General features: G+C 45.0%; 1 protein-coding gene across 1 annotated transcript in view; it reads left to right on the top strand.

Annotated features, from left to right (window-relative positions):
* Window positions 1-25,015, top strand: part of LOC310646750 (transmembrane protein 132C-like) — a gene marked incomplete at both ends in the record, with an annotated part of 38,605 nt that overhangs the window by 4,987 nt on the left and 8,603 nt on the right. Inside the window, one exon of the mRNA XM_083373415.1 lies at window positions 18,673-18,813. Within this exon, the coding sequence (XP_083229541.1) occupies window positions 18,673-18,813 (141 nt within the window). The remainder of the gene's footprint in view (window positions 1-18,672; window positions 18,814-25,015) is intronic.

The raw sequence follows: 25,015 nt of genomic DNA, 5'->3' as shown, positions 1-25,015 counted from the left end.
TCCATCTAGGGATCTCAGTCAATTGGTAGACAAATGAAGCTTAGAACAGAATAGGAATAGAATAGAATAGGAATAGAATAGAATAGAATAGAATAGAATAGAATAGAATAGAATAGAATAGAATAGAATAGAATAGAATAGAATAGAATAGAATAGAATAGAAATATGGAATGGAATGGAATAGTAGAGTAGAGTAGAGTAGAGTAGAGTAGAGTAGAGTAGAGTAGAGTAGAACAGAACAGAACAGAATAGAATAGAATAGAATAGAACAGAACAGAACAGAACAGAATATGGAATAGAATAGAATAGAATAGAATAGAATAGAATAGAATAGAATAGAATAGAATAGAATAGAATAGAATAGAATAGAATAGAATAGAATAGAATAGGATAGAAATATGGAATGGAATGGAATAGTAGAGTAGAGTAGAGTAGAGTAGAGTAGAGTAGAACAGAACAGAACAGAATAGAATAGAACAGAACAGAACAGAACAGAATATGGAATAGAATAGAATAGAATAGAATAGAATAGAATAGAATAGAATAGAATAGAATAGAATAGAATAGAATAGAATAGAGCAGAGCAGAGCTGGAAGGGACCTTGGAGATCTTCTAGTAGTCCAGGCCCCCGCTTAAGCAGGAGAACCTATACCATCTCAGACAAGTAAATGTCCAGTCTCTTCTTAAAAATCTCCAGTGATGGAGCACCCACGATGTCTGGAAGCCAGCTGTTCCACTGGTTGATTGTCCTCCCTCTCAGGAAGTTTCTCCTTAAATCCAGGCTGCTTCTCTCCTTGATCAGTTTCCAACCCTTGTTTCTTATCCTGCCCTCTGGTGCTTCTTCTCTTTTCACACCGTTCTCACGCTTTGTCCATCAAACTGGGTCAACCCATTCCCCAGATTTAGTAGTGATGAATATACAAAAATATGGTGTCTTTTAAGAAGCATTTTAAGCTGGAGAACAATTTAATCCAGATAAGTCATCTCATTTGGAGAGCCAAACTTCTGGGCTTCCTCTGATGTATTTTTCTGGGGCAACCCACAAAAGGCTGTTTTGTGGTACAACCTGCAAAATCTCCCTGATGCATTTTTCTGGTGCAACTCCGCCAAAAAGAGCCTTGGTGGAGCAGTGGGCTAATGCCTCCTTAAGTAACACCAGCTGCCTGCAATTAGTGCAGGTTCGAGTCCCACCAGGCTCAAGGTTGACTCAGCCTTCCATCCTTCCGAGGTAGGTAAAATGAGGACCCAGATTGTTGGGGGCAATAAGCTGACTTTGTAATAATGCCACTTGGGGTGTGTGTGAAAGCCCTAATAAGCAGGCCTATACATAGAATGAAGGCTACTGCTAAGCTTGTAAGCCGCCCTGAGTCTTCGGAGAAGGGCGGGATATAAATGGAATTTTTTTTAAAAAATGGCTGGATGACAAATGGCACACCACATAAAGCAAGCCTGGCAGAGAATGCATCAAGTGGCAAAGTTAAAGTGACAGATTTGCTGAGAGGCATCGATGTTTATTTATTTACATGTAGAAGATTATTACGATGTGAGGGGAAAGGAGAATTCACTCTGCAGAGCTGTGATTTGTAAAACAGAGAGACCTGGGCAATTTGTCATTCTGGGGTTTTGTTGTTGTTTTTTTTAAACTTAAGGCCTCTTTCTTTCCTGATAAGCCTCTTTCCTCTTTAGCAGGCGGAATTTTTAGGTTTAACCGTATTTTATTCCTGATGCTTTTTCAACGCTCTTAAGTGCATGAGCCTGGCTTTTCAACAGCCTCATCCTGTTTGAACAGTGACAAGACCTAATTGGAAAGTCCAGACCTGTTTGTGTTCAGTTCGGCTCGCCTTCAATCCAACCGTTGCCTGCTGAATAATTTACAAAAGGCACACTTACATAAGGCTCAACTTCGGATATGCAAAACTTTTGTCTTATGTGCATGTTTGCATGTAACATTTACAAACAGTATCTTTCGGCCATGTAAACACTGTTCTTTTCAGCAGCCTGTCAAGCTTGGAAAAACTTCACGCTGCTTTGGCTGGTTTTTTTTTTCCCTTGGGGGGGGGGGAAATGGGATGTGTATTGCAGCTATGGAGCTGCATCCACGAGTTTGTTTTGGAAACAACAACAACAATAATAATAATGTTGGAAGGGACCTTGGAGGTCATCTAGTCCAACTTCCTGCTCAGGCAGGAAACCCTATACCATTACAGACAAATGGCTGTCCAGTCTCTTCTTAAAAGCCTCCAGTGTTGGAGCATTTACCGCTTCTGGAGGCAGGTTGTTCCACTGGTTAATTGTTCTCACCATCAGGAAGTTTCTCCTTAATTCTAGGTTGCTTCTCTCCTTGTTTAGTTTCCATCCGTTGCTTCTTGTCCTGCTTTCAGGGGCTTTGGAGAATAGGTTGACTCCCTCTTCTTTGGGGCAGCCCCTGAGATATTGGAACACTGCTGTCATGTTGTTCTTCTTTTCATTAAACTGGACATACCCAATTCCAGCAATCGTTCTTTATATGTTTTAGCCTCCAGTCCCCTAACCATCTTTGTTGCTCTTCTGTATACTCTGTCTAGAGTCTCAACATCTTTTTTACATCGTGGTGACCAAAACAGGATGCAGTATTCCAAATGTGGCCTTACCAAGGCATTGTAAAGTGGTATTAACACTTCACGTAATCTAGATTCTGAAACTGAAGATTCTTTCTCATAATAATTGTCTGGAGCTTAATTGGGTAATGTGACCTGCAGTGTGGGGGGGGGAGGGAGTTTCTATACTTTTAATATACTGCTTTCATGCCAATTTAATCAGAGCTGACTTCCTACTCATCAATGCCAATATGGTGTGCTCAATAAAGATTTGCATTATTTATTATTTATTAATTTGGTTTATATACCGCCCTACTCCCAAAGGACTCAGGGCAGTTTACAAGGCAAAATTTAAAAACAATACAATATAAAATTAAAATTAAATTAAATTAAGTCTAGCCGCAAAAATTAAAATCACAATTTAAAAACATTAAACCCTTCAGTCCAGACCAGATAGCTCAAAGAGCCAGGTTTTTAGGTCCCGGCAAAATGAACGAAAGTCGGGGGCAGTCCGGAGTTCCGTTGGCAGTTGATTCCATAGGGCAGGCGTGCCCACAGAGAACACCCTCCCCCTGGGGATTGCCCATTAGAGATTGGAATGTCTCAGCTGTGCTTACTTTGTTGGGATCATCAGTCGGAACCTTGACGCAGCCTTTTTCAAATGTCAATGTTTGGAATTTCACAAAATTGCAAGAAATTTTGTTACACACAGACCATATACCAGTATTTCTCAATCTTGAAAACTTGAAGATGCGTAGAGTTCAGATTCAAACAAGAAACTTCAAACAAGAAGTTTGAAGTTGACGGAAACTAATCAAGGAGAGAAGCAACCTGGAATTAAGAAGAAACTTCCTAACAGAGAGGACAATTAACCGCTGGAACAGCTTGCCTCCAGAAATTGTGGGTGCTCCTCCAGTGAAGAGAATGAATGAAATTGTATAGGGTATCCTGCTTGAGTAGAGGGTTGGACTAGAAGACCTCCAAGGCCCTTCCAGCTATTGTGATTGATTGATTAAATTCCTCAGCTGTGCTGGCTGAGGAATTTTTGAAAGTTGAAGTCCACCCTGTCTTCAAGTTGCCAGATTGAGAGACACTATCATATGCCATATGCCCCCTCAGCTTCTTTATTTCCCTTGTGCCCTTACTCTCCCACAGCACTGTCATGCCTAAGATATTTACCCATGTAGTAGGGCCGTATTACTATTACCCTTCTCATCTTTCCTATTAGCTACTTCTATTGGTATCTTATGATTATATTACTTTAAAGTTTGTACATACATGTCTGCACCACAGACAAGTTCTTTGTGTGTCCACTCACACTTGGCCAATAAAGAATATTCTATTCTATTCTGTATTAGGAAGATGCTAGATCCATCAAAGACTCAGAGGCCTGGATTCATGCAACACCCTAAGAAGCTATATTTGCACTAAGACTAAGCCCTGTTAGGCTTTAACCTTGGTTTGATTTGTACGACCAGCTTCCCTGACCGCACAATCAGTCTTGATGGTCCAGACTGAATGACTGATCATGTGATCAAGAAATCCAGGCCTCTGAGTCACCAATTTTATTTTATTTATTTATTTATTTATTTATTTTAATTCCATTTATATCCCGCCCTTCTCCGAAGACTCAGGGCGGCTTACAAGCTTAGCAGTAGCCTTCATTCTATGTATATGCCTGCTTATTAGGGCTTTCACACACACCCCAAGCGGCATTATTACAAAGTCAGCTTATTGCCCCCAACAATCTGGGTCCTCATTTTACCCTTCCTTGATCCAAGCACATGTCTTAATCACAACCATCTCTTGCGATTAGCATGTTGGTTTGCTTATTTATGGTTTAATATACTCAGATCCTAGTCACACAATTCGCCCTCCCTAGTGTATGGTTCAGCCTGATGAATCAACCCTGCCACTAGTGGTTTATACAACTGCCTCCAACTTAAAGCTATTTGTGAATCCAGCTTCTGAGTTGACCTGCTGAAAGAACATTGAAAAAAATGCTTCTGGGGGGGTTCCTCCTTGACTATGACTAAGGTGAAACCTGGTATTTTCTAGAAACTAGTTTGGATTGTCTTGGGTATGGATGTTTTGAGTAGGCTTGTGGACCTCTTGGTCCAACAGTGTTTGGAAATCCAACTGTATATTGTTCCCTCTAAAGCTAGATCAATCAGGTGAAATTGTAACAGGATCTTTGTGACAGCCACACCATCATGGTAAGCTACCATGAAGGCACCAAGAGAGAAGGGAAGAGTTGGCCAACTACAGGAAAAGATGGACAGTAGGCCTTTTAATCTGCCAGCTTCCTTGCCCATCATCGTCCCCTCCTTGATTTAGCAGTGCTGACTGTCCTTCAGCAGGATTCGTTGCCTCCCCAAACATGAATAAATAATAAATGCGCTTTTATTACAATTTATTACACCAGTACGTCTTCTGAAATTCTCTATTAGGAAAAAATGGCCACGTTGCAGTTTGGATGAGCAGGCATCTGTCTTACTACAAGTAGGCAAAAGTTCAGCAGTTACTAAATCCTTTTTCAGAGATGTCCTCAGCCTTCCTCATCATTTGTGGCAAAGGAATAAAATAAAACAGGAACTACTCCGTTTTCTGCAAATGCCAATTTTCTGAAATAGTACAAGGTCTTCTGCTTGATCAAGGGGGGGGGGTTGGACTAGAAGACCTCCAAGGTCCCTTCCAATTCTGTTATTATGTCTGTCTGTCCATCTATCCCAGGGGTGTCAAACTCGCAACGTCATATGTTGTGTCACGACGTATCGTGACTTTTTTGCCATTGCTGGCAATGGGGAGGACGTACTTTCTCCATGACTTGGGCTTGTTGCTTACATACCTGGCGCCCAGCTGTGTGGCAACAGCCCTGCCTGAGCTGCTCGACACCCTCTCAGGGTTGGCGGTGGAGTTCCCTAGGCTTATAGTCCTGGGTGACTTCAACCTGCCATCACTGGGAGGGTCGTCGGAGTTAGCTCGGGAGTTCATGGCTTCCATGACAGCCATGGGCCTGACCCAGGTTATTGAGGGCCCGACTCATGAGGGGGATCACACTCTCGACCTGGTGTTCCTGTCTGGACAGTGGTTGGATGATCTGGGAGGGGGTTCTCCATCCATCACCCCTCTGTCATGGTCAGATCATCACCTCCTGAGGCTGGTTTTCTGTCATGCCATCCCCCGCTGCTGGGCGGCGGAGCCGACCAGGTGGTTCCGCCCCAGGCGCCTAATGGACCCAGATCGGTTCCAGAGGGCGCTTGGGCCTATACCTATCACCCTTACCCACAGCCCAGTCGATGCCCTGGTGGAGGCCTGGGAAACGGCAGCCACCAGGGCACTCGACTGCGTTGTACCCATGCGACCTCTGACCCGTCGCAGATCCCGCTGGGCCCCATGGTTCTCTGTGGAGCTCCGGGAGATGAAGCATCGGAGACGAGGTCTAGAGAGCGGTTGGAGATCCAGCCGATCCGAATCCGACCGATTGCAGTTAAGAACCTTTATAAGGTCTTATCTTGCGGCGATAAGGACGGCAAAGTCTAACTACTTTGCCGCCCTTATCGCGTCCGCAGATAATCGCCCGGCTGCCCTGTTTAGGGTGACTCGCTCCCTCCTTAATCAGGAGGTGAGAGAGGATCCCTTGCAGGGACGAGCCGAGGAGTTTAGTCATTATCTGGCGGACAAAATTGCTCGGATCCGGACCGGCTTGGACTCTGACTGGGCAGAGTCTGATGTGGAGGAATCAGGCGGTCTTGAGCACGTTATCTGGACTGAGTTCGACCCTGTTTCCCCTGATGATGTGGACAGGATCATGGGGAGACTGAGCACCACCACCTGTTTGTTGGATCCGTGCCCCTCCTGGCTAGCTTATGCGGCTCGGGAAGGAACACGAGGCTGGTTCCATGCAGTAATAACTGCTTCCTTGAAGGAGGGTGTCTTTCCTGCCGCCTTGAAGGAGGCGGTGGTGAGACCCCTTCTCAAGAAGCCTGCTTTGGACCCGGCTGTTTTAAACAACTACCGTCCAGTCTCCAACCTTCGCTTTCTGGCGAAGGTTGTTGAGAGTGTGGTGGCGCATCAGCTCCCTCTGTTCCTGGAGGAAACTGATTATCTGGACCCGTACCAATCGGGCTTCAGGCCCGGACCAGCACGGAGACGGCATTGGTCGCGCTGGTGAATGATCTCTGGAGGGCTAGGGACAGGGGTTGCTCCTCTGTCCTGGTCCTATTAGATCTCTCAGCGGCGTTCGATACCATCGACCATGGTATCCTGCTGCGGCGTCTCAGGGGGCTGGGAGTGGGAGGCACCGTCCTACGGTGGTTCTCCTCCTACCTCCAGGGCTGCTCGCAGTCGGTGTTGACAGGAGGGCAGAGATCCGCCCCGAGGTCTCTCATTTGTGGAGTTCCTCAGGGGTCGGTTCTCTCGCCTCTCCTGTTCAACATCTATATGAAGCCGCTGGGTGAGATCATTCGTGGTTTTGGGGTAGGGTATCACCAGTACGCTGATGATACCCAACTTTTTCTTTCCACCCCGAACCAACCCAGTGATGCCCTCTCCGTGATGTCCCGGTGCCTGGAGGCGGTTCAGGTCTGGATGGGGAGAAACAGGCTTCGTCTCAATCCCGCCAAGACTGAGTGGCTGTGCATATCGGCATCTCGGGTTAACCAAGTTATTCCATCCTTAATGATGGGGGGTGAGGTGTTACCCCCCGTCGATAGGGCTCGCAACTTGGGCGTCCTCCTAGACTCACGGCTCAATTTTGAAGACCATATAGGAGCCGTGACCAGGGGGGCTTTTGCTCAGGTTCGCCTGGTGCGCCAGTTGCGTCCCTATCTGGACCGAGACGCCCTACGCACAGTTACTCACGCACTTGTGAACTCCCATTTGGACTACTGTAACGCTCTCTACATGGGGCTGCCCTTGAAGACCACTCGGAGGCTTCAACTGGTGCAGAATGGGGGTTTCCCGATACTCCCATGTAACACCTCTACTCCGCGAGCTGCATTGGCTTCCAGTTGCCCTCCGGGTGAAATTCAAGGTGCTGGTTATCACCTATAAAGCCCTACATGGCCTGGGTCCGGGATATCTGAGGGAACACCTGCTGCCGGCATCAAACGCCCTTCGCCCAGTGCGCTCCCACAGGGAGGGTCTGCTCAGGGTCCCGCCGGTAAGAGATTGCCGGCGGGTGACACCCAGGGATAGGGCCTTCTCAGTGGGAGCACCTGCCCTCTGGAACCAGCTGCCGGTGGAGCTGAGAACTGCCCCCGACCTCCGATCATTCCGCCGGGGCCTGAAGACCTGGCTCTTCGAGCTCTCGGGCCCAGGCTGAGGAGAAATTTTTAATTGGGGTTCTTTTTAATTGAGTACAGGGTCAATTTAATATTTTTTAATTTGGTTTTTAACTTTTGTATGTTGGATTTTTAATTCCCTGTAAACCGCCCTGAGTCCTCAGGGAATAGGGCGGTATAAAAATGTAACTAAATAAATAAAATAAATAAATGACACATCTGGCCCACGGGCCAGCAGTTTGACACCCCTGATCTATCCTGTCCTTCCAGTTCTGTTCATCTATCTGTCTGCCCCCTCCACCTGCCTGTTTATATGTCTGTTTGTCTGCAGGATCCAATCTGGGTTGGTCACTGGGACCAGAGGATTGTCTTCCAAGGCTATTTTTGTACCTGCTCAGCCAACAATCTTAGTAGCTGCGAAATTGAGTGTATGTCCTTGTTCATTGCCATGTGAGGCTACCAATGAGTTCGGGTCTCATTTGTGTCCTTGCAGACTGGTGGTTAGCTTCCTCCCCAATTGTCACATGGGCAATCCATGCAGGGGATCCGGTAGATTACATTAAAAGAATCTCCCACTGCCAAGGGACCTTTGAAGTGCATAATTTCTCCTCTTATGGTAGCCTCTGGGCAGCGTTAGACTAAACTTCTGGTCCCCATGGCTGACCCAGATTAGATCCTGCAATATTATCTTGGAACACTTATATTGCCTTCATTCATCTGTTTGTCTGTCTGTCAATATGCCAAGCAGCCTATCCATCCATCCATCTGTCTGTCTGTCCGTCCATCTATCTATCTGTTTGTGTGTCTGTCTATCCTTTCGCTCCTGGAAAATTGACTGCATTAGAAGCTCCAGTTTAGCAACAATGGAGCTGTGGACATTTGGATTTTTTTTCTGAGGCGGGCGGGGGGGGCAGCCATCTGGTCTGTATTTCGGACTGAGGAAGTCCCTTGAAACAGCCTGTGTGAATGTGTGTTCCCTTATAAAACATTCATGTGTGTTGCTTTGTTGGTGTTTGGAAGCCATGATTCTTGTGGATGGCAGCTATTATCCCATTGCTGTTAAGTAAATTGCCAAATGAATAACTTAGTTCCACCAATGGGGTGTTTATATAACTTTTTACATTTTTAATTTTGCTTTTAAAATGCCTGGGGTACCAAGGGTGTGGAAGGAATTGTCTTTCTGAGAGAGAGAGAGTGCATTTTTATGTTGTGGGTGCTGTAAAACTAGATTTTACAAACTCATTCTTCATCCAGGAGCAGCTTTACAATCTTCCATCATTTCTTCTTCCTGAGTAGTTAGTGCCTAGAGGTCTGTCTATCTATCTGCCTAGCATCCATCCATCCATCCATTCATTCATTCTTTCATTGAAGCATAAAATGAAATTCTTGTTGAGTACAAGAGTCCACCACCTCTGAGAAGAGGGAAGGAAGGAAGGAAGGAAGGAAGGAAGGAAGGAAGGAAGGAAGGAAGGAAGGAAGGAAGGAAGGAGGGAGGGAGGGAGGGAGGGAAGGAAGGAAGGAAGGAAGGAAGGAAGGAAGGAAGGGCAATGGGAGGGAGAGAAAGGGGGAAGGGAGGAAGGAAGGAAGGAAGGAAGGAAGGAAGGAAGGAAGGAAGGAAGGAAGGAAGGGCAATGGGAGGGAGAGAAAGGGGGAAGGAAGGAAGGAAGGAAGGAAGGAAGGAAGGAAGGAAGGAAGGAAGGAAGGAGGGAGGGAGGGAGGGAGGGAAGGAAGGAAGGAAGGAAGGGCAATGGGAGGGAGAGAAAGGGGGAAGGGAGGAAGGAAGGAAGGAAGGAAGGAAGGAAGGGCAATGGGAGGGAGAGAAAGGGGGAAGGAAGGAAGGAAGGAAGGAAGGAAGGAAGGACAATGGGAGGGAGAGAAAGGGGGAAGGAAGGAAGGAAGGAAGGAAGGAAGGAAGGAAGGAAGGAAGGAAGACAGGTGCCTTCTAATTCTGAACTACAATATCTTGTAACACTGAGCTACAACTTGGCGCAAGTCAGCACAGAAAAAAGAGAATTTAGTCCTGCTTAAAGTTCATATTCAAAGTGTGTGGGCCCATTTCACACAAAGGCATGCATATACAAATACACACACACACACACACACACACACACACACACACACAGAGAGAGAGAGAGAGAGAGAGAGAGAGAGAGAGAGAGAGAGAGAGAGAGAGAGAGAGAAATTATTTCTATTCCTTTTTTTCCTGCGAAAGTTAAAGTCTATTCCAACTTTTCTTCTTCCTGGCACTGAGGGGGGAGGAGAACGGCAACGATCATATTTTGAAAGTTGGGGTCTTGGTAGGAAATTGCACCTTTTGGCTACCTGAGAAATATCATTTTCAGTTTAGCAATTGGCCAGAAAGAGAGAGACCACTGGTCTGCCTCGCCAGCTAGAAATCATGACTGCTTGCTTTCTTCCTTCCCTTTCAGCCTATCTTCTTTGCAGTTAATCTTAAAATTGTCCCAGCTGGCAGTCTGTTATCTATCCATCCTTCTCTTTATTACTGAAAAAGGAGGAGGAGAGGGAGAAGAAAAAGGAGGAGGAGGAGGAGGAGGAGGACTGTGGGGTCCTGGGTGCTCTCTGAGCTGGGTGGTTTTCTTGCAGACATTTCATGACCCAACTTGGTAACACTATCAGTGCTAGAAGGGAGTGTGATTTGCAGAATGGGAGGAGGAAGAGGAGGAGGTGAAGGAGGAGTGAGAGGAGGAAAAGGGGGAGGAGGAGGAGGAGGACTGTGGGGTCCTGGGTGCTCTCTGAGCTTGGTGGTTTTCTTGCAGACATTTCATGACCCAGCTGGGTAACGCTATCAGTGCTAGAAGGGAGTGGGGCTTGCAGAGAGGAGGAGGACATTGCTCAGATAATTCCTTCCAATCCAGTTTGGGTTTTTAATATAAGATTGCCAGTTTTAATGCCCGAAGTCTCCATATTTTGCTAAGACTTTAGAAAATATATAGAAGATTGGGCTGACTGGCGGCATTGGTACATCCCCGGAAGCCATAAATCCTGATTTATAGGACAGGATGGCGAGGTTCATGAACACAGCAATCCCAAACAAAACCCACTCTAGCAAGGAAGAATAAACGATGGCCAAATCCTGAGTGCCAGCAGAATCAATTGGCAGAAATATGCTGTGTTGGATATAATTCTTCTCAGCCCTGAAGCGGCTTCAGAAAGGAAATTGCAAGGGCTGCATTTGAATGCGTGCGTCATGGGATGAGGTGCAGGCAGCAAAACAGAGAAAAAACAAGTTGTTATTGTTGTTATTATTATTATTGTTTTCAAGGCTAAAACATTGGCAAACGCTCCCTGCTCCTCATCGTGTAACGGTGATCGAAGGACTGAGATTTTTCCAACTTCAGTGTAACCCCGTGGGAAGCCAGGAAGGGCTAGTGAAGGCTCCACAAAAATAATAATGAGGCCTACAAGGTTCAAAAATAATTTGTAGTTGGGAGGCTTAGAAAAAGGCAGCTACATTTTTTTTTCCGTTCCACGAGTGAAATCTAGTAACTCTTGGGAAGCAGAGGAAAGAATCCAGTCATCCATCACTGTTCAGCCTGGGCTCACATTGGTGGGGGTTAGAAGAGCTTGTACTGGAAAAGACTCTGAACTTATCAAGCCATTACAGAAACGAGACAGAAAAACACCTCTTAATGGCTTTGCTTGTTAATTATCTGTTTACACGAAACCGCTAGCCTTCCCTTTGTACATTAAAAGCGCTGGGGAATTCATCAACGGAGGCCTGTTTGCAAGAAGGGGAAGGAATTCTTTAGCTTTGTAGATTGGAATGGAATGAATGAAAGTTTATTTTGGGGTGGATTTCAGGAACGGCGTGGTTTTGTTTTTCTTTCTTCCAAACCTAGAGGAAAGACGGGGCTGTTTTCGTCTTGTAATATTGAAGGCTGCATCTGTAGGTCTTCTGAATTGATTGCATTTTTCCCCCCATGTTGGGTTCTTTGTTTCCATAAATCATTTTGCTTTATGGTGGTCTGAGGACATGAATATTTTTAATTTTATTTTTATTACATGTTTGTGTTTCCCCACCCCCCACCCCGTAGGAGGGCACCCGGGCTGGCATGCTTAGACCTTCATGATTCTGACTAGGAAGTTCAGTAACATTCTTATCCAGAAGTCCCAAAGGTGCTTTTCAAAAGGCAACTTTCTTGGGGGGGGGGGGGTTCCATGAAAATGTTCCTTCTCATCCAAGAAACCTGGATGAGTGAGAATCTCCACAGACCCTTATCTAGTGCGTTTATATGTACGTTCAGACAGTAACATTGAGACAGTTGCATGAAATACCCTATTTACTGCTCTTGGAGGACAGAGATAAGCTCTCCTGTAACAGAAGTGGGCTTATGGAGAGGAGGAGGAGGAGGAGGAGGAGGAGGAGGAGGAGGAGGAGGAGGAGGAGGAGGAGGAGGATTGTGTGGTCCTTGTTGCTTTCTGATCTTGGTTGTTTTCTTGTAGATATTTCACTACCCAACTAGGAAATATCATCAGTGCTAGAAAGAAGTGGAGTTTGGGGGTGGGAGGAGGAGGAGGAGATTGTTGGTGCCCTTGGTACTCTCTGAGCTTGGTTGTTTTCTTGCAGATATTTCACTACCCAACTAGGGAACGTCATTAGTACTAGAAAGGAGTGGGATTTGTGGAAAGGAAGTGGAGGAGGAGGAGGAGGAGGAGGAGGAGGAGGAGGAGGAGGAGGAGGAGGAGGAGGAGGAGGAGGAGGATTGTGTGGTCCTTGTTGATTTCTGATCTTGGTTGATTTCTGGTAGATATTTCACTACCCAACTAGTGAACGTCATTAGTACTAGAAAGGAGTGGGATTTGTGGAAAGGAAGTGGAGGAGGAGGAGGAGGAGGAGGAGGAGGAGGAGGAGGAGGAGGAGGAAGCTGTTGTTTCTGTCCTTGGTGTTCTCTGAGCGTGGTTGTTTTCTTGCAGATATTTCACTACCCAACTAGGGAACATCATCAGTATTAGAAAGAAGTGGGGTTTGTGGAATGGAGAAGGAAGTGGAGGAGGCGGTTTGTGTCCCTCTGCCCTGCTACCTGCTGACTGGTTTAAAGGCTGTCTAAACAAGCCTTTTGCTCAGTGGTGCCATGATCTCATGACAATCATTGAAGATTTTTCCTGCCAAGGAACTGCATGCCATCTTTCCTCGGCTGGCAGAGAACATCTTTGGCAGTTTAGATGGCATCATTTCAGGGTGGAATCTCTTCTGCTGACAAGGCAGAACAAACTAGAGTGAGTACAACATTGCACTGGACTTCCTGTCCCCCAGAGGCCCAATGATGAAGCTGGTTTACAAGCTCCAAGCTGATATCATACGGATGCGAGTTCTCCATCTCCTACCTTCCTGGTCCAGTGAAAACCTCAATTTAAGAACGGATTTTACCAGAATGTGTTGTTTTTTTATGTCACAACAAAGTCCAGTTTCCTCCCACTGGTGGCCTGAGTTTGAACTTGACTCTTAATCCATATGAATATTATTACATGTTCTAATTTGCCATCAGCCCCCATACCCAGAGGGATCATCTCCACCACCATCAGCATGTCAAAGAGTGTTTATTTCATCCTGGTGGACCAGTGTTTGAAGTGGTTCTTATATATTCTTGGATGAATAACTACTTTTATTGTCCGTTCATGATCCCCTGATTCTATAAGTATGTGGTCTTTCTTAGTTCGCTGATGACAATGATGTATAGGGAAAGGAACTGCCTTGAGACTTGGCTTTGGAAGAACCAAGGGTTTGGAACCATTGCAGATGAATGTCCCAAGGGTGCTTTCCCAAGAGGCAACTGGACTTCCTTGTTTTTCCTTTGAAGACGTTTCGCTTCTCATCCAAGAAGCTTCTTCAGCTCTGACTGGATAGTGGGGAACGGAAGGATTTATATTCCTTGCAGATAGCTAGTCATTTGCATCCTTTTAGAGCAGGGGTGCCAAAGTTCCAGCCCATGGGCTGGACACATCACAAGGAAACCGTGCCCACCTCATTGCCGGCAATGGGGGAAAAGCTCTGATACATTGCATGATGTCACGTGATGTCACGAGTTTGACATGTCTGTTTTAGAGAGTTGTTGAGGCCACCTGGAGGTTTATCTGTGTCCTCAAGGCCACCTGAGTGGTGCAAATGGGTGTGGAGCCTTCTTGGAACTGCGCAAAGGACTGTGTTGTAGACTGGAGATAGATGATGTCGTATCCCTCCCCCTCTGTTGAGAGGGCTGTTCAGTTTTGACCTAGATCGGACATGTCAAACACAAGGCCCGGGGGCCGGATCCAGCCCGCGAAGTGGTTTCATGTGGCCCGCGAAGCCATCTTGGAAACAGTGAGGGAACGGCCCCCACTGCCTTGGCCCTGGCCCAGAGACCCTCCTCCTGCCAGAGACCCTCAGATCTCTCCCACTCCTGCCCAGGCCCCCATAGGCACCCTTGATGCAAATGATGTAGAGCTGGCCACACCCACCCAGTAGGCCATACGCACTCTAGCCACGCCCACCCAGTAGGCCACACCCACCCTGGCCACACCCACCAGGCCCCCTGAGGGCAACCGCAATGCTGATGCGGCCCTCAATGAAATTGAGTTTGACACCCCTGACCTAGATGGCCTCTTTGACCCCTCTTTCAAACCAGCGGTCCTCTCTGTCCAAAATGTGGACTTTGCTGCCTTCGAAAGACTGGCTTTTGTCTTTCAAATGCAGATGGACTGCTGAATGTTGTCCTGATGGGTTTGTTCTCCTATGTTGTGCCATAGCGTTTTTGAAGTGGTTGTTTTGTTTCCCCAATGTACAGAACTGCACGTGGCTCACTGCATTGTACTGCATACACCACGTTGCTCAGTTTGTGTCGGGGTGTTTTATCCTTGGGGTGGGCAAGCTTCTGCCTCAGGGTATTCTCGGGTCTGAAGCGTGCACGTCCATAGACGTTGCAGATGAACTATTGGAAATTGCAGGCAATTCTTTGGGTTTTCTTTTAAAGTTAGCCAGGAGACAGAAACAGCCGCTCTGTAACCATTCTGTTTTTAACTTTATATAACGATCAGCCTCAAATCTAGTGACTTGCTGAGGAGCTGAATATCTTCTTTGCTCGCTACAAGGTAAAAAGACCAGATCCCCCCACCCCCGTAGCCTCTGCTGGCCGGCCTTCTGATTTTCAGCAACTCACCCTATCTGAAGACCAAGTGAGAACTGTATGGAAGGCTGTGAATCCCAGCAAAGCTGCAGGCCCAGATGGGGTGCTGGGGATAGTGGTTAGGAATTGTGCCGACCAATTAGCAGGGGTCCTGACAAGGATTTTTAACATCTCCTTGCAAACGGCATGTGTACCATCGGGTTTGAAAGCAGCTACCATTGTCCCAGTCCCCAAGAAAACTGCAGTCGAGTGCCTGAATGACTACAGACCCGTTGCATTAAGGTCTGTAATCATGAAATGCTTCGAAAGATTGGTTCTCCAACATCTCAGGACATGCGTCATCAATTTGCCTACAGTGGGAACAGGTTGACAGATGATGCCATAGCTACTGATTTACACTCTGTAGCAAGTCATCTTGAGAAACCTGGAAGTTATGTCAGGATGCTTTTTGTTGATTATAGCTCAGCTTTCAACACCATTTTGCCGAGCATTCTCATTGAAAAGCTGACTGACTTGAAATTTTCCCACTCCGTCTGTGATTGGATTCAAGACTTTCTCAGGGACCGGTTTCAAACAGTGAGGGTCGGGTCTGCTTTGTCCACCCCCCTGAAGCTTCGCACTGGCTCGCCACAGGGCTGCGTACTTAGCCCCTACCTGTACTCTTTGTACACATATGACTGTGTATCATCCGACCCATCTACTGCGATAATTAAGTTCGCAGATGATACTACCATGGTGGGTCTTATTACAGGTGGGGATGAGACAGTATACAGGGTGGAGGTACAAAAACTATCCATATGGTGTTGTAACAACAACTTGCACCTGAACATCAGCAAGACGAAAGAGATGGTGTTAGACTTCCGGAGAAAAAAGGAGGAACCTGCCCCACTTTACATCGGAGAGGACTGTGTAGAGAGAGTTTCCTCCTTTAAATTTCTGGGAGTCTACCTCTGAGAAGATCTGACCTGGAAAGTCAATACAACCCAGGTGGCCAGAAAGGCCCAACAGAGGCTTCACTTTCTTAGGGTCTTGTGGAAGAACAGGGTAGAACAACGGCTAATGACCCTCTTTTACCGGTCTACTATAGAGAGCGTCCTCTCGTACGGTATTGTGGTTTGGTATGCTGGTCTGACAGCCGCGGATAGGAAGGCATTACAGAGGGTGGTGAGCACAGCACAAGACATTGTGGGCTGTCCCCTGACCCCACTGGATGACCTCGCCAGGGCCCGCTGTCTTGGTAGAGTGAGGAAAATCCTCAGGGATGACTCACACCCTGGATGGTATCTCTTTACTCTCCTACCATCGGGTAGGAGATATAGGAATACAGCCAGCCGCACCAACAGGCTGAAGAACAGCTCTTGAACGGGAAATAATTTTATAAACTTTATGCATAATTGACTTGTGAGGCCGGTGTGTTGTGCAATTCGTTCACATGGTGTAATAAGATGGAGGGTTTGTGTCACTGTAAGTTGGGGGTTGGGGCACGAAGGGAGGCTCAGCCAATCTCAATGCATACATGGTTGTACTTTGACAATAAAGGTTCATTCAGTTGAGCATTGTCTGGTCTTGCCAGGGATCTTTTGGTATTCTCATGAGGAGGGATAAAATGTGGGAAGGAAGGGGTAACGAAGATTAAACCACCTAAAAAAAAATCAATTTATTTCTTATTTAGCTCAGAGCTCTTATGAAAAGCCTGATAATGAGGATGTAATTCTTCTTCTTTCCTTCTCCAAGCTAAAGCAGCAACTGATTTTACAAATCTACAGATCTCGCCCCAACATCCCATTTATTCAACGGTTGGTCGATTTGGTTCGATTTGGAAAAAAGAAGAAAAATCTGCCAATGTTTTCCATCCCTGCATTTTTCATACGCATTTCTTAATCTCTGATGACAGAGAGATCGTAAATGTCCTCTAAATGTTATGGAACAGGAGCAAAGTTAAACTGTACAAATGTTTTGGAATTGATGTGTTTAGCATTTAAATGGCAGCCTCTTTTTTCAGATGGTTTGATGCCAGTCTATGGATCATTTATTTCTATCTCTCTGCTCTGTTTTGAAAATATTTCCTTCAAATGAAAAAAAACATAACAGTTGGGCAAAACTTTATGGGAAAATGTTGCCTTATTTGACCAAGAGTTAATGATATCCTTTTTCTAGAATTCTTACAGATACCTGCTGAAGACAGGATATTATTTTAATCATTGATTTAATTTAGATGTAAATGTAAATTCTCAATTCAGCTTGGCACCTGGTGTGCTCAGTAATTATTTTAGGAGCAACATGGAAGTGGTTTTCACATCCTTCTTCTGAGATTACTATTATCATTTGGACATTCTCGTTTGATACAACACTGGGGTTTTATCATAGTCTTCCTCCAAGTATTAACCAAGTCTGATTCTGCCAAGTCAAGATAATAGAATAGAATAGAATAGAATAGAATAGAATAGAATAGAATAGAATAGAATAGAATAGAATAGAATAGAATAGAATAGAATAGAATAGAAATACAGAATAGAATAGAATAACAGAATAGAATAGAATAGTACAGAACAGAAATACAGAATAGAATAGAAGAATAGAATAGAATAGAATAGAATAGAATAGAATAGAATAGAATAGAAATACAGAATAGAACAGAAATGCAGAATAGAATAGAATAGAATAGAATAGAATAGAATAGAATAGAATAGAATAGAATAGAATAGAATAGAATAGAATAGAATAGAATAGAATAGAATAGAATAGAATAGAGCTTGAAGGGACCTTGGAGGTCTTCTAGTCCAACCCCTTGCTCAAGCAGGAGAACCTATAACCTACACCATTCCAGATAAGTTACTGTCTAGCCTCTTCTTTAAAAACTCCAGTGATGAAGCACCCACAACTTCTGGAGGCAAGCTGTTCCACTGGTTAATTGTCCTCACTGTCAGGAAGTTTCTCCTTAATTCCAGGTTGCTTCTCTCCTTGATCAGTTTCCAACCATTGTTTCTCGTCCTTCCCTCTGGTGCTTTGGTGATCAACCTGCCCCCCTCTTCTTTGGGGCAGCCCCTTAGATACTGGAGCACTGCTATCATTTCTCCCGTTTCTTCTTTTCTTCAGACTAGCCAAACCCAAGTCCTGTAGCTGTTCTTCATATGTTTTAGTCTCCAGGGCCCTGATCATCTTAGTGCTAATTTAGATGAAGACAACCAAATGATATCCTGCCTTGGTGGAGCAGTGGGCTAATGCCTCCTTAAGTAACACCAGCTGCCTGCAATTAGTGCAGGTTCGAGTCCCACCAGGCTCAAGGTTGACTCAGCCTTCCATCCTTCCGAGGTAGGTAAAATGAGGACCCAGATTGTTGGGGGGCAATAAGCTGACTTTGTAATAATGCCGCTTGGGGTGTGTGTGAAAGCCCTAATAAGCAGGCATATACGTAGAATGAAGGCTATTGCTAAGCACATTGATTTGTGCTTCTTAGATTGTAAGCCACCCTGAGTCTTCGGAGAAGGGGAGGATATAAATGGAATTAAAATAAAAAATAAAATAAAAAATTTTTCCCGATGGCCCTTGGCTGACACCCAAGAGGGGAAGTTTCCTTCCAAAACGAGCCAACCCTGCTTTGAATCTTGACTAAATGGCCATTGACCCTCAGGAGAACTTCTCTCAACCAATGTTACACTGACATCTGCTTTTGTTTCCATTGCGTTCCAGGACACGGATATCTTGAACACAGCCATCCTCACTGGGAAGACAGTGGCTGTCCCCATCAAGGTCATTTCTGTTGAAGAAAACAATGTGGTGGTGGATATCTCTGAATCGGTGGAATGCAAGTCTGCTGAGGATGTGGTTAAAGTAAGTGCTAGGATTGTCAGCCACGGGGGATGTTTCATTCTTGGTTTTTGAGGAGTTGGGTCTCTGTCCTTCCGCTCTGAACTTCCATGGCCAACTCTGATCTAGTTTTTTATTTTTTTATTTATTTTAATTCCATTTATCAGTGGAGTCTTCTCCGAAGACTCAGGGCGGCTTACAAGCTTCGCAGTAGCCTTCATTCTATGTATATGCCTGCTTATTAGGGCTTTCACACACACCCCAAGCAGCATTATTACAAAGTCAGCTTAATTGGATGAAGATAGCTTGTTGATTCTTGTCCCATCTTTCTGATCAAGTTTTACTTGTTGGTATTGCTTTTTCTTCTCCACTTGATAAGCAAACAGCCAAAACTTTCCTGATGGCATACTGGGTTTTCACATTCTTTTTTTTTTTTGAATTGTGTTGACGCTGTTGGCTTTCTAGAGCAAGAGTAGGCAACCTTGGCTCTTTTAGGACTCGTGGACTTCAACTCCCAGAATTCCTGAGCCAGCGTGGCTCAGCTTGGAAACCCCTCCCTTTCCCCTCAGCGTGGCTGGCTTAGGAATTCTGGGAGTTGAAGTCCACGAGTCATAAAAGAGCCAAGGTTGCCTACCCCTGATCTAGAGGAACGTCTGAACTTCAGTTCAGCAAAAAGGCATGCCTGAGGCGAATTAAAGAGTTATATTATAAAATAGCTAGGTTATTTGTATTCCTGATAAGAGCCCAACCTGAAATCAGATGTAATTAGAGCTTCTTGAAAATATCTCTGGAAACTATTGAGGTAAACCATAGAGATAATATATGTAGCTCCAGCTATTAAAGAATCCCTGCTGGATTTTAATGCCTCCATATTAATAATGCAGCCAGGCTTCCTTTAGCTCAAGGCAATTTGAGGCTTTGTCTGGTTACCATTGTCTACCAACCCTTCAAGCTTTCTGTTGAAGAGACATATTTATGAAACCTTCTTGAACTGGCACATATAGTTTAGTGCACGATCTTCCTAATATGTAGAGCAAACCCCAGACTGAGTGGCTCTCTATCTGTCATTCTCAAATCTCAGAACTTCCTTCTGATGATGCAGCATCTCCACTACAGGTATGTTCCTTAGTCTGTCAAAGATTTAAAAAGTAAAGGTAAAGGTTCCCCCGCACATGCGTGCTAGTCGTTTCCGACCCTAGGGGCCGGTGCTCATCTCCGTTTCAAAGCCAAAGAGCCAGCACTTGTCCGAGGACGTCTCCGTGGTCATGTGGCCGGCATGACTAGATGCCAAAGGCGCACGGAACACTGTTACCTTCCCACTGGAGTGGTCCCTATTTTTCTACTTGCATTTTTACGTGCTTTCAAACTGCTAGGTTGGCAGAAGCTGGGACGCGTAACAGGCGCTCACTCTGTTACGCGGCACTCGGGATTCGACCCGCCAAGCTGCCGACCTTCTGATCGACAAGTCAAAGATTACAACCTGCCTTAAATCTCCATCTTTGTTCTGGTGAACTAGATCATAACATCCTGAGCATTACAAATACAAAAGGGTAAGAATCTCCTGAGTCTTATTTCAATTAAACCTAGAATACTCTCACAGCAAAGCAAAGGCTTTGGTCCTATTCTTCTTCTGTGTTGTTTCTACACTATTTTCCTGTTGTGTCTTCAAACACTGTGCACTCCATCTCTGACAAGTAGAAACATTTCCATGAAATGAACCCTAGAAAGAGTGCAGAGAAGAGCAACAAAGATGATTAGGGGTCTGGAGGCTAAACCACGTGATGAAGAATTGAGGGAACTGGGCATAGCTAGTCTAGTGAAGAGAAGGACTGGGGGGGAGGACATGATAGCAGCCTTCCAATATTTGAGGGGCTGTCACAGAGAGGAGGGGTTCAACCTATTGTCCAAAGCACCTGAAGGCAGGACAAGAAACAACAGATGGAAACTAACCAAAGGGAGAAGCAACTTAGAACTAAGGAGAAATTTCCTGACACAACAGTTAGTGGAACAACCTGCCTCCAGAAGCTGTGAATGCTCCAACACTGGAAGCTTTTAAGAAGAGACTGGAGAGCCATTTGTCTGAAATGATATAGGGTTTCCTGCCTGAGCAGGGGGTTGGACTAAATGACCTCCAAGGTGCCTTCCAACTTTATTATTATTATTTTCCAAAGTACCTGAGATTAGAACAAGAAATAACAGATGGAAGATTATCAAAGAGAGATCCAATCTAGAGTTAAGGAAAAATTTCCTGACAGTGGAGAACAATTAATCAGTGGAGCAACTTATCTCCAAAAGTTATGGGGTGCTCCATCACTTGGAGGTTTTCAAGAACAGACTGGACAGCCATTTGTCCAGTGGGGTCTCCTGCTTGAGCATAAGATTGGACTAGAATATCTCCAAGGTCTATACCACCCATATTCTATATGTTCTGTGAAGCTTCTGTCTGTCTCCTATGATTATCCTGTAGGGAATCCAGCTAGTCTGTTATTTCCAGAAATAGACTGAACAGACTTGAAGAAATGGGGACACAATAACAGAATAGCAGACCAATGGTTGTCCCATCTTTTCTTTAAAAACTCCAGTGTTGGAGCACCCACACCTTTGGGAGGCAAGTCGTTCCACTGATTAATTGTTCTTACTGTCAGGAACTTTCTTCTTAGTTCTAGTTTGGTACCATCCTCTCTGCTCTCTTCAGAAATTTGAAGAAACATTAAAGGAAACCTGAAAAATATAGCCACACGATCCATGAGGCAGATTTCATGAAGAAGAAGAAGAAGAAGAAGAAGAAGAAGAAGAAGAAGAAGAAGAAGAAGAAGAAGAAGAAGAAGAAGAAGAAGAAGAAGAAGAAGAAGAAGAAGAAGAAGTTGTTGAAAGGTACCTTGGAGGTCATGTAGTCCAACCCCATGTTCAGGCAGGAAACCGTCGACCATTTCAGACAAATGGCTGTCCAGTCTCTTCTTAAAAGCTTCCAGTTTTGAAGCTTTCACAACTTCTGAAGGCAGCTTGTTCCACAGGTTAAATGTTCTAATTGTCAGGAAGTTTCTCCTTAGTTCTAGGTTGCTTCTGTCCTTGGGTTAGTTTCCATCTGTTGCTTCTTGTCCTACCTTCAGGTGCTTTGGAGAACAGCTTGACTCCCTCTTCTTTGGGTCAGCCCCTGAGATATTGGAACCGTGCTATTATGTCACCCCTCGTCCTTCTCTTCACTAAACTAGACATGCCTAATTCTGGAAGTGAGATTTAATATTTCATACGTCTACCCTTGCTATACCTCTTGGTATATCCTTCCAACAAAGGCTGGTACATAAAACATATACATCGTTGACAAGCTGGCAATTCTCCATCCTTAACAATGTAAGTAGCACACTTGAAGTGTAACTGATGTTCCAGGTTTTCCAGCCAATTCTTTTATCTCTCTCCTGGTTTGGGTTATCAACCACACTCGGCTTCTCTGAACTCTGAATTTACACTGCAGTTATAAAAGTGCTCAATCTCCCAAGGACGGATCTAACCTTTTAAAAAGTAGACCAGACTATATTTACAATGGCACTAAAACATAAAGAATAGCCCACATTTTTGCTGGCTCAGCAAGATTCCTCTGCTTTCTTGGTGCCCATGAATAATGAGAGTTCCATTCTGGACCTTGGGAACTTCTTCTTTTCCTAGAAACTTAGAAAAGCAGCCAGCTATTTTTATTTTGCAAAACTTGAGGGGGAGGGGGAGGAAATCACTTCCCTCTCTGGAACAGATTGCTCAGATTTGAAACAAGCCTTGTTTTGGCAGTCAACTTCCTTCTATTTATTTCTGTGTCTATTCAAGTGCAAGTGAGTTGAGCACGTGCTAAGATTGGCAGCCAGAAAGCCAATGGAGAAGATGCATCTAATAAAGGAGAATATCTGTAGCTCTGGGTTGAAATGGAGGGCCCTTGGCGCTCTCTGAGCTTGGTGGTTTTCTTGCAGACATTTCATTACCCAACTAGGTAACATTGTCAGTGCTAGACTAATGAAACGTCTGCAAGAAAGCCAGCAAGCTCAGAGAGGACCAAGGACCCCACAGTCCTCCTCCTCCTCCTCCTCCTCCTCCTCCTCCACCCAGCATTGATGATGTTACTGTCAGGACCCACCCCAATCCACATCTTAGGAAAGAAAGAACTCTTGAACCAGGAATTGTCCAAAAGAAGCTTTTACTAAAACATGATTGGTAATGGGAATACTAGACAGGATCTGAAATTGTGTTACAGGTTGGTACTTTTAAAAAGTCCCCGAGTCAAACCCCTCCTCTCAAACCATCTGGTCAGTCCCGGATCAATGAAAATTCAGGTGTCAAACCCTTCCATGGGAAAGAGGGATCTTCCCATGCCTTTACAACAATTACCTCCTTCCTTTCAGATTCTGATCGGAGATACAAACCAGATCTCTTCCCCCCCCCTTCCTTTGTTGTTCTCAGCTCAAAGGTTCTTGCCCTGGTCTTTGAAGACAGCCTCCCGGCATCCTCTCTCCTCCTCCTTGGAGAAATGGCAGAATCCAGGGGGAGGTATAAGATTTTAGAAACATACAGATAGAGTTTTATGAATGGGATATAAATGGATTCTGACAGTTACCTAGTTTGGATAATGAAATGTCTGCAAGAAAACCAAGCCCAGAGACTCCAAGGACCCCACAGTCGTTCTCCTCTTTCTCCTCTTCCTCTTCTTCCCCTCTTCCTCTTCTTCTTCCTCCTCCTCTTCCTCCCTTCTTTTTCCTCTTCCACTTCCTCCTCCTCCCCCTCCTCCTCCTCCTCCTAGCATTGATGATGTTACCTAGTTTGGATAATGAAATGTCTGCAAGAAAACAACCAAGCCCAGAGAGCACCCAGGACCCCTCAGATACATCTGAGTAGATCAACCCAGAGGATCAGAGCCATGTTAGGATTTTTTTTAAAAAATTCCATTTATATCCCGCCCTTCTCCGAAGACTCAGGGCAGCTTACAAGCTTAGCAGTAGCCTTCATTCTATGTATATGCCTGCTTATTAGGGCTTTCACACACACCCCAAGCGGCATTATTACAAAGTCAGCTTATTGCCCCCAACAATCTGGGTCCTCATTTTACCTACCTCGGAAGGATGGAAGGCTGAGTCAACCTTGAGCCTGGTGGGACTCGAACCTGCACTAATTGCAGGCAGCTGGTGTTACTTAAGGAGGCATTAGCCCACTGCTCCACCAAGGCTCCATTTTAAAGACAACCGTCTCTCTCTTTCTCTCCTTTTCCTGCATGCCTCTTAAAAGGGTAAGGAATGCTAATAAACCTGAGGAAGTTAGTAAAAATCCATACTTTTTAGTATCTCCCCTAACATTGATGTTGAGATAAGATATGTGTATATCTCTGGCAGTTTCCACCTGACCATCAAATCCAGGAGTTGCTAAACTTGAAGGTTGGAGGACCGGATATACAGTAGATGTTTTGAAAGGTTAGACTAGGATTGTAGGGGTTCAGGTTGAAATTCTTGCTTAGCCCTGATGGAGCTCCACAACAAGTTGCATCCATCCTGCTTTCCGTCGTATTAGAAGTCGACCAAATATCCCATGATCCCCAACTCTCATGAGGTTTTTTTCAATGTGCAAATATCCCATGATCCTCAACAAATTATGAGATTTCCCAGTAGGCAAATGGTCCATAATCCCTAACTTGGAAGAGACTTCCAAAGGGAAAATCTTCCATCATCTCCAAATCTTGTCAAATTTCTGGGTTAACAGATTTTATTTATTTTATTTTATTTATTTTAATTCCATTTATATCCCGCCCTTCTCCGAAGACTCAGGGCGGCTTACAAGCTTAGCAGTAGCCTTCATTCTATGTATATGCCTGCTTATTAGGGCTTTCACACAAGCGGCATTATTACAAAGTCAGCTTAATTGCCCCCAACAATTGCAGGATCCATGTGAGCTTCAGGCATCTTTTTGCAACGCTTCCAGACCCCATGAGATCACTCATGATCTCGTGAGCCCTCTCCTACTTTTAGCTTTCTTTCTCACTCCGTTTCTTCACCACTGAACAAGACTATGTTATGAGGCACAGTGCCCCAAACCATCATCAGCTCCAAACTAGGCATGGTGACATGTTGACAATGCGAACTGGCTCTGATAAAAGAGTTTTTTTGGCCTTAATTGTCTTGACTCCGCCTTTATTTGTATGCTGTCCCCTTTTTCTTGTGAGGAAAGCAGCTTGCAAAAGAAGAGACGGATGTTGGAT

This window comes from Vipera ursinii (assembly GCF_947247035.1).
Source record: "Vipera ursinii genome assembly, chromosome: 14".
Lineage (NCBI taxonomy): Eukaryota > Metazoa > Chordata > Lepidosauria > Squamata > Viperidae > Vipera > Vipera ursinii.
The sequence above is the reverse complement of the archived record's forward strand: the minus strand, read 5'-3'. Positions and strand labels throughout refer to the sequence as shown.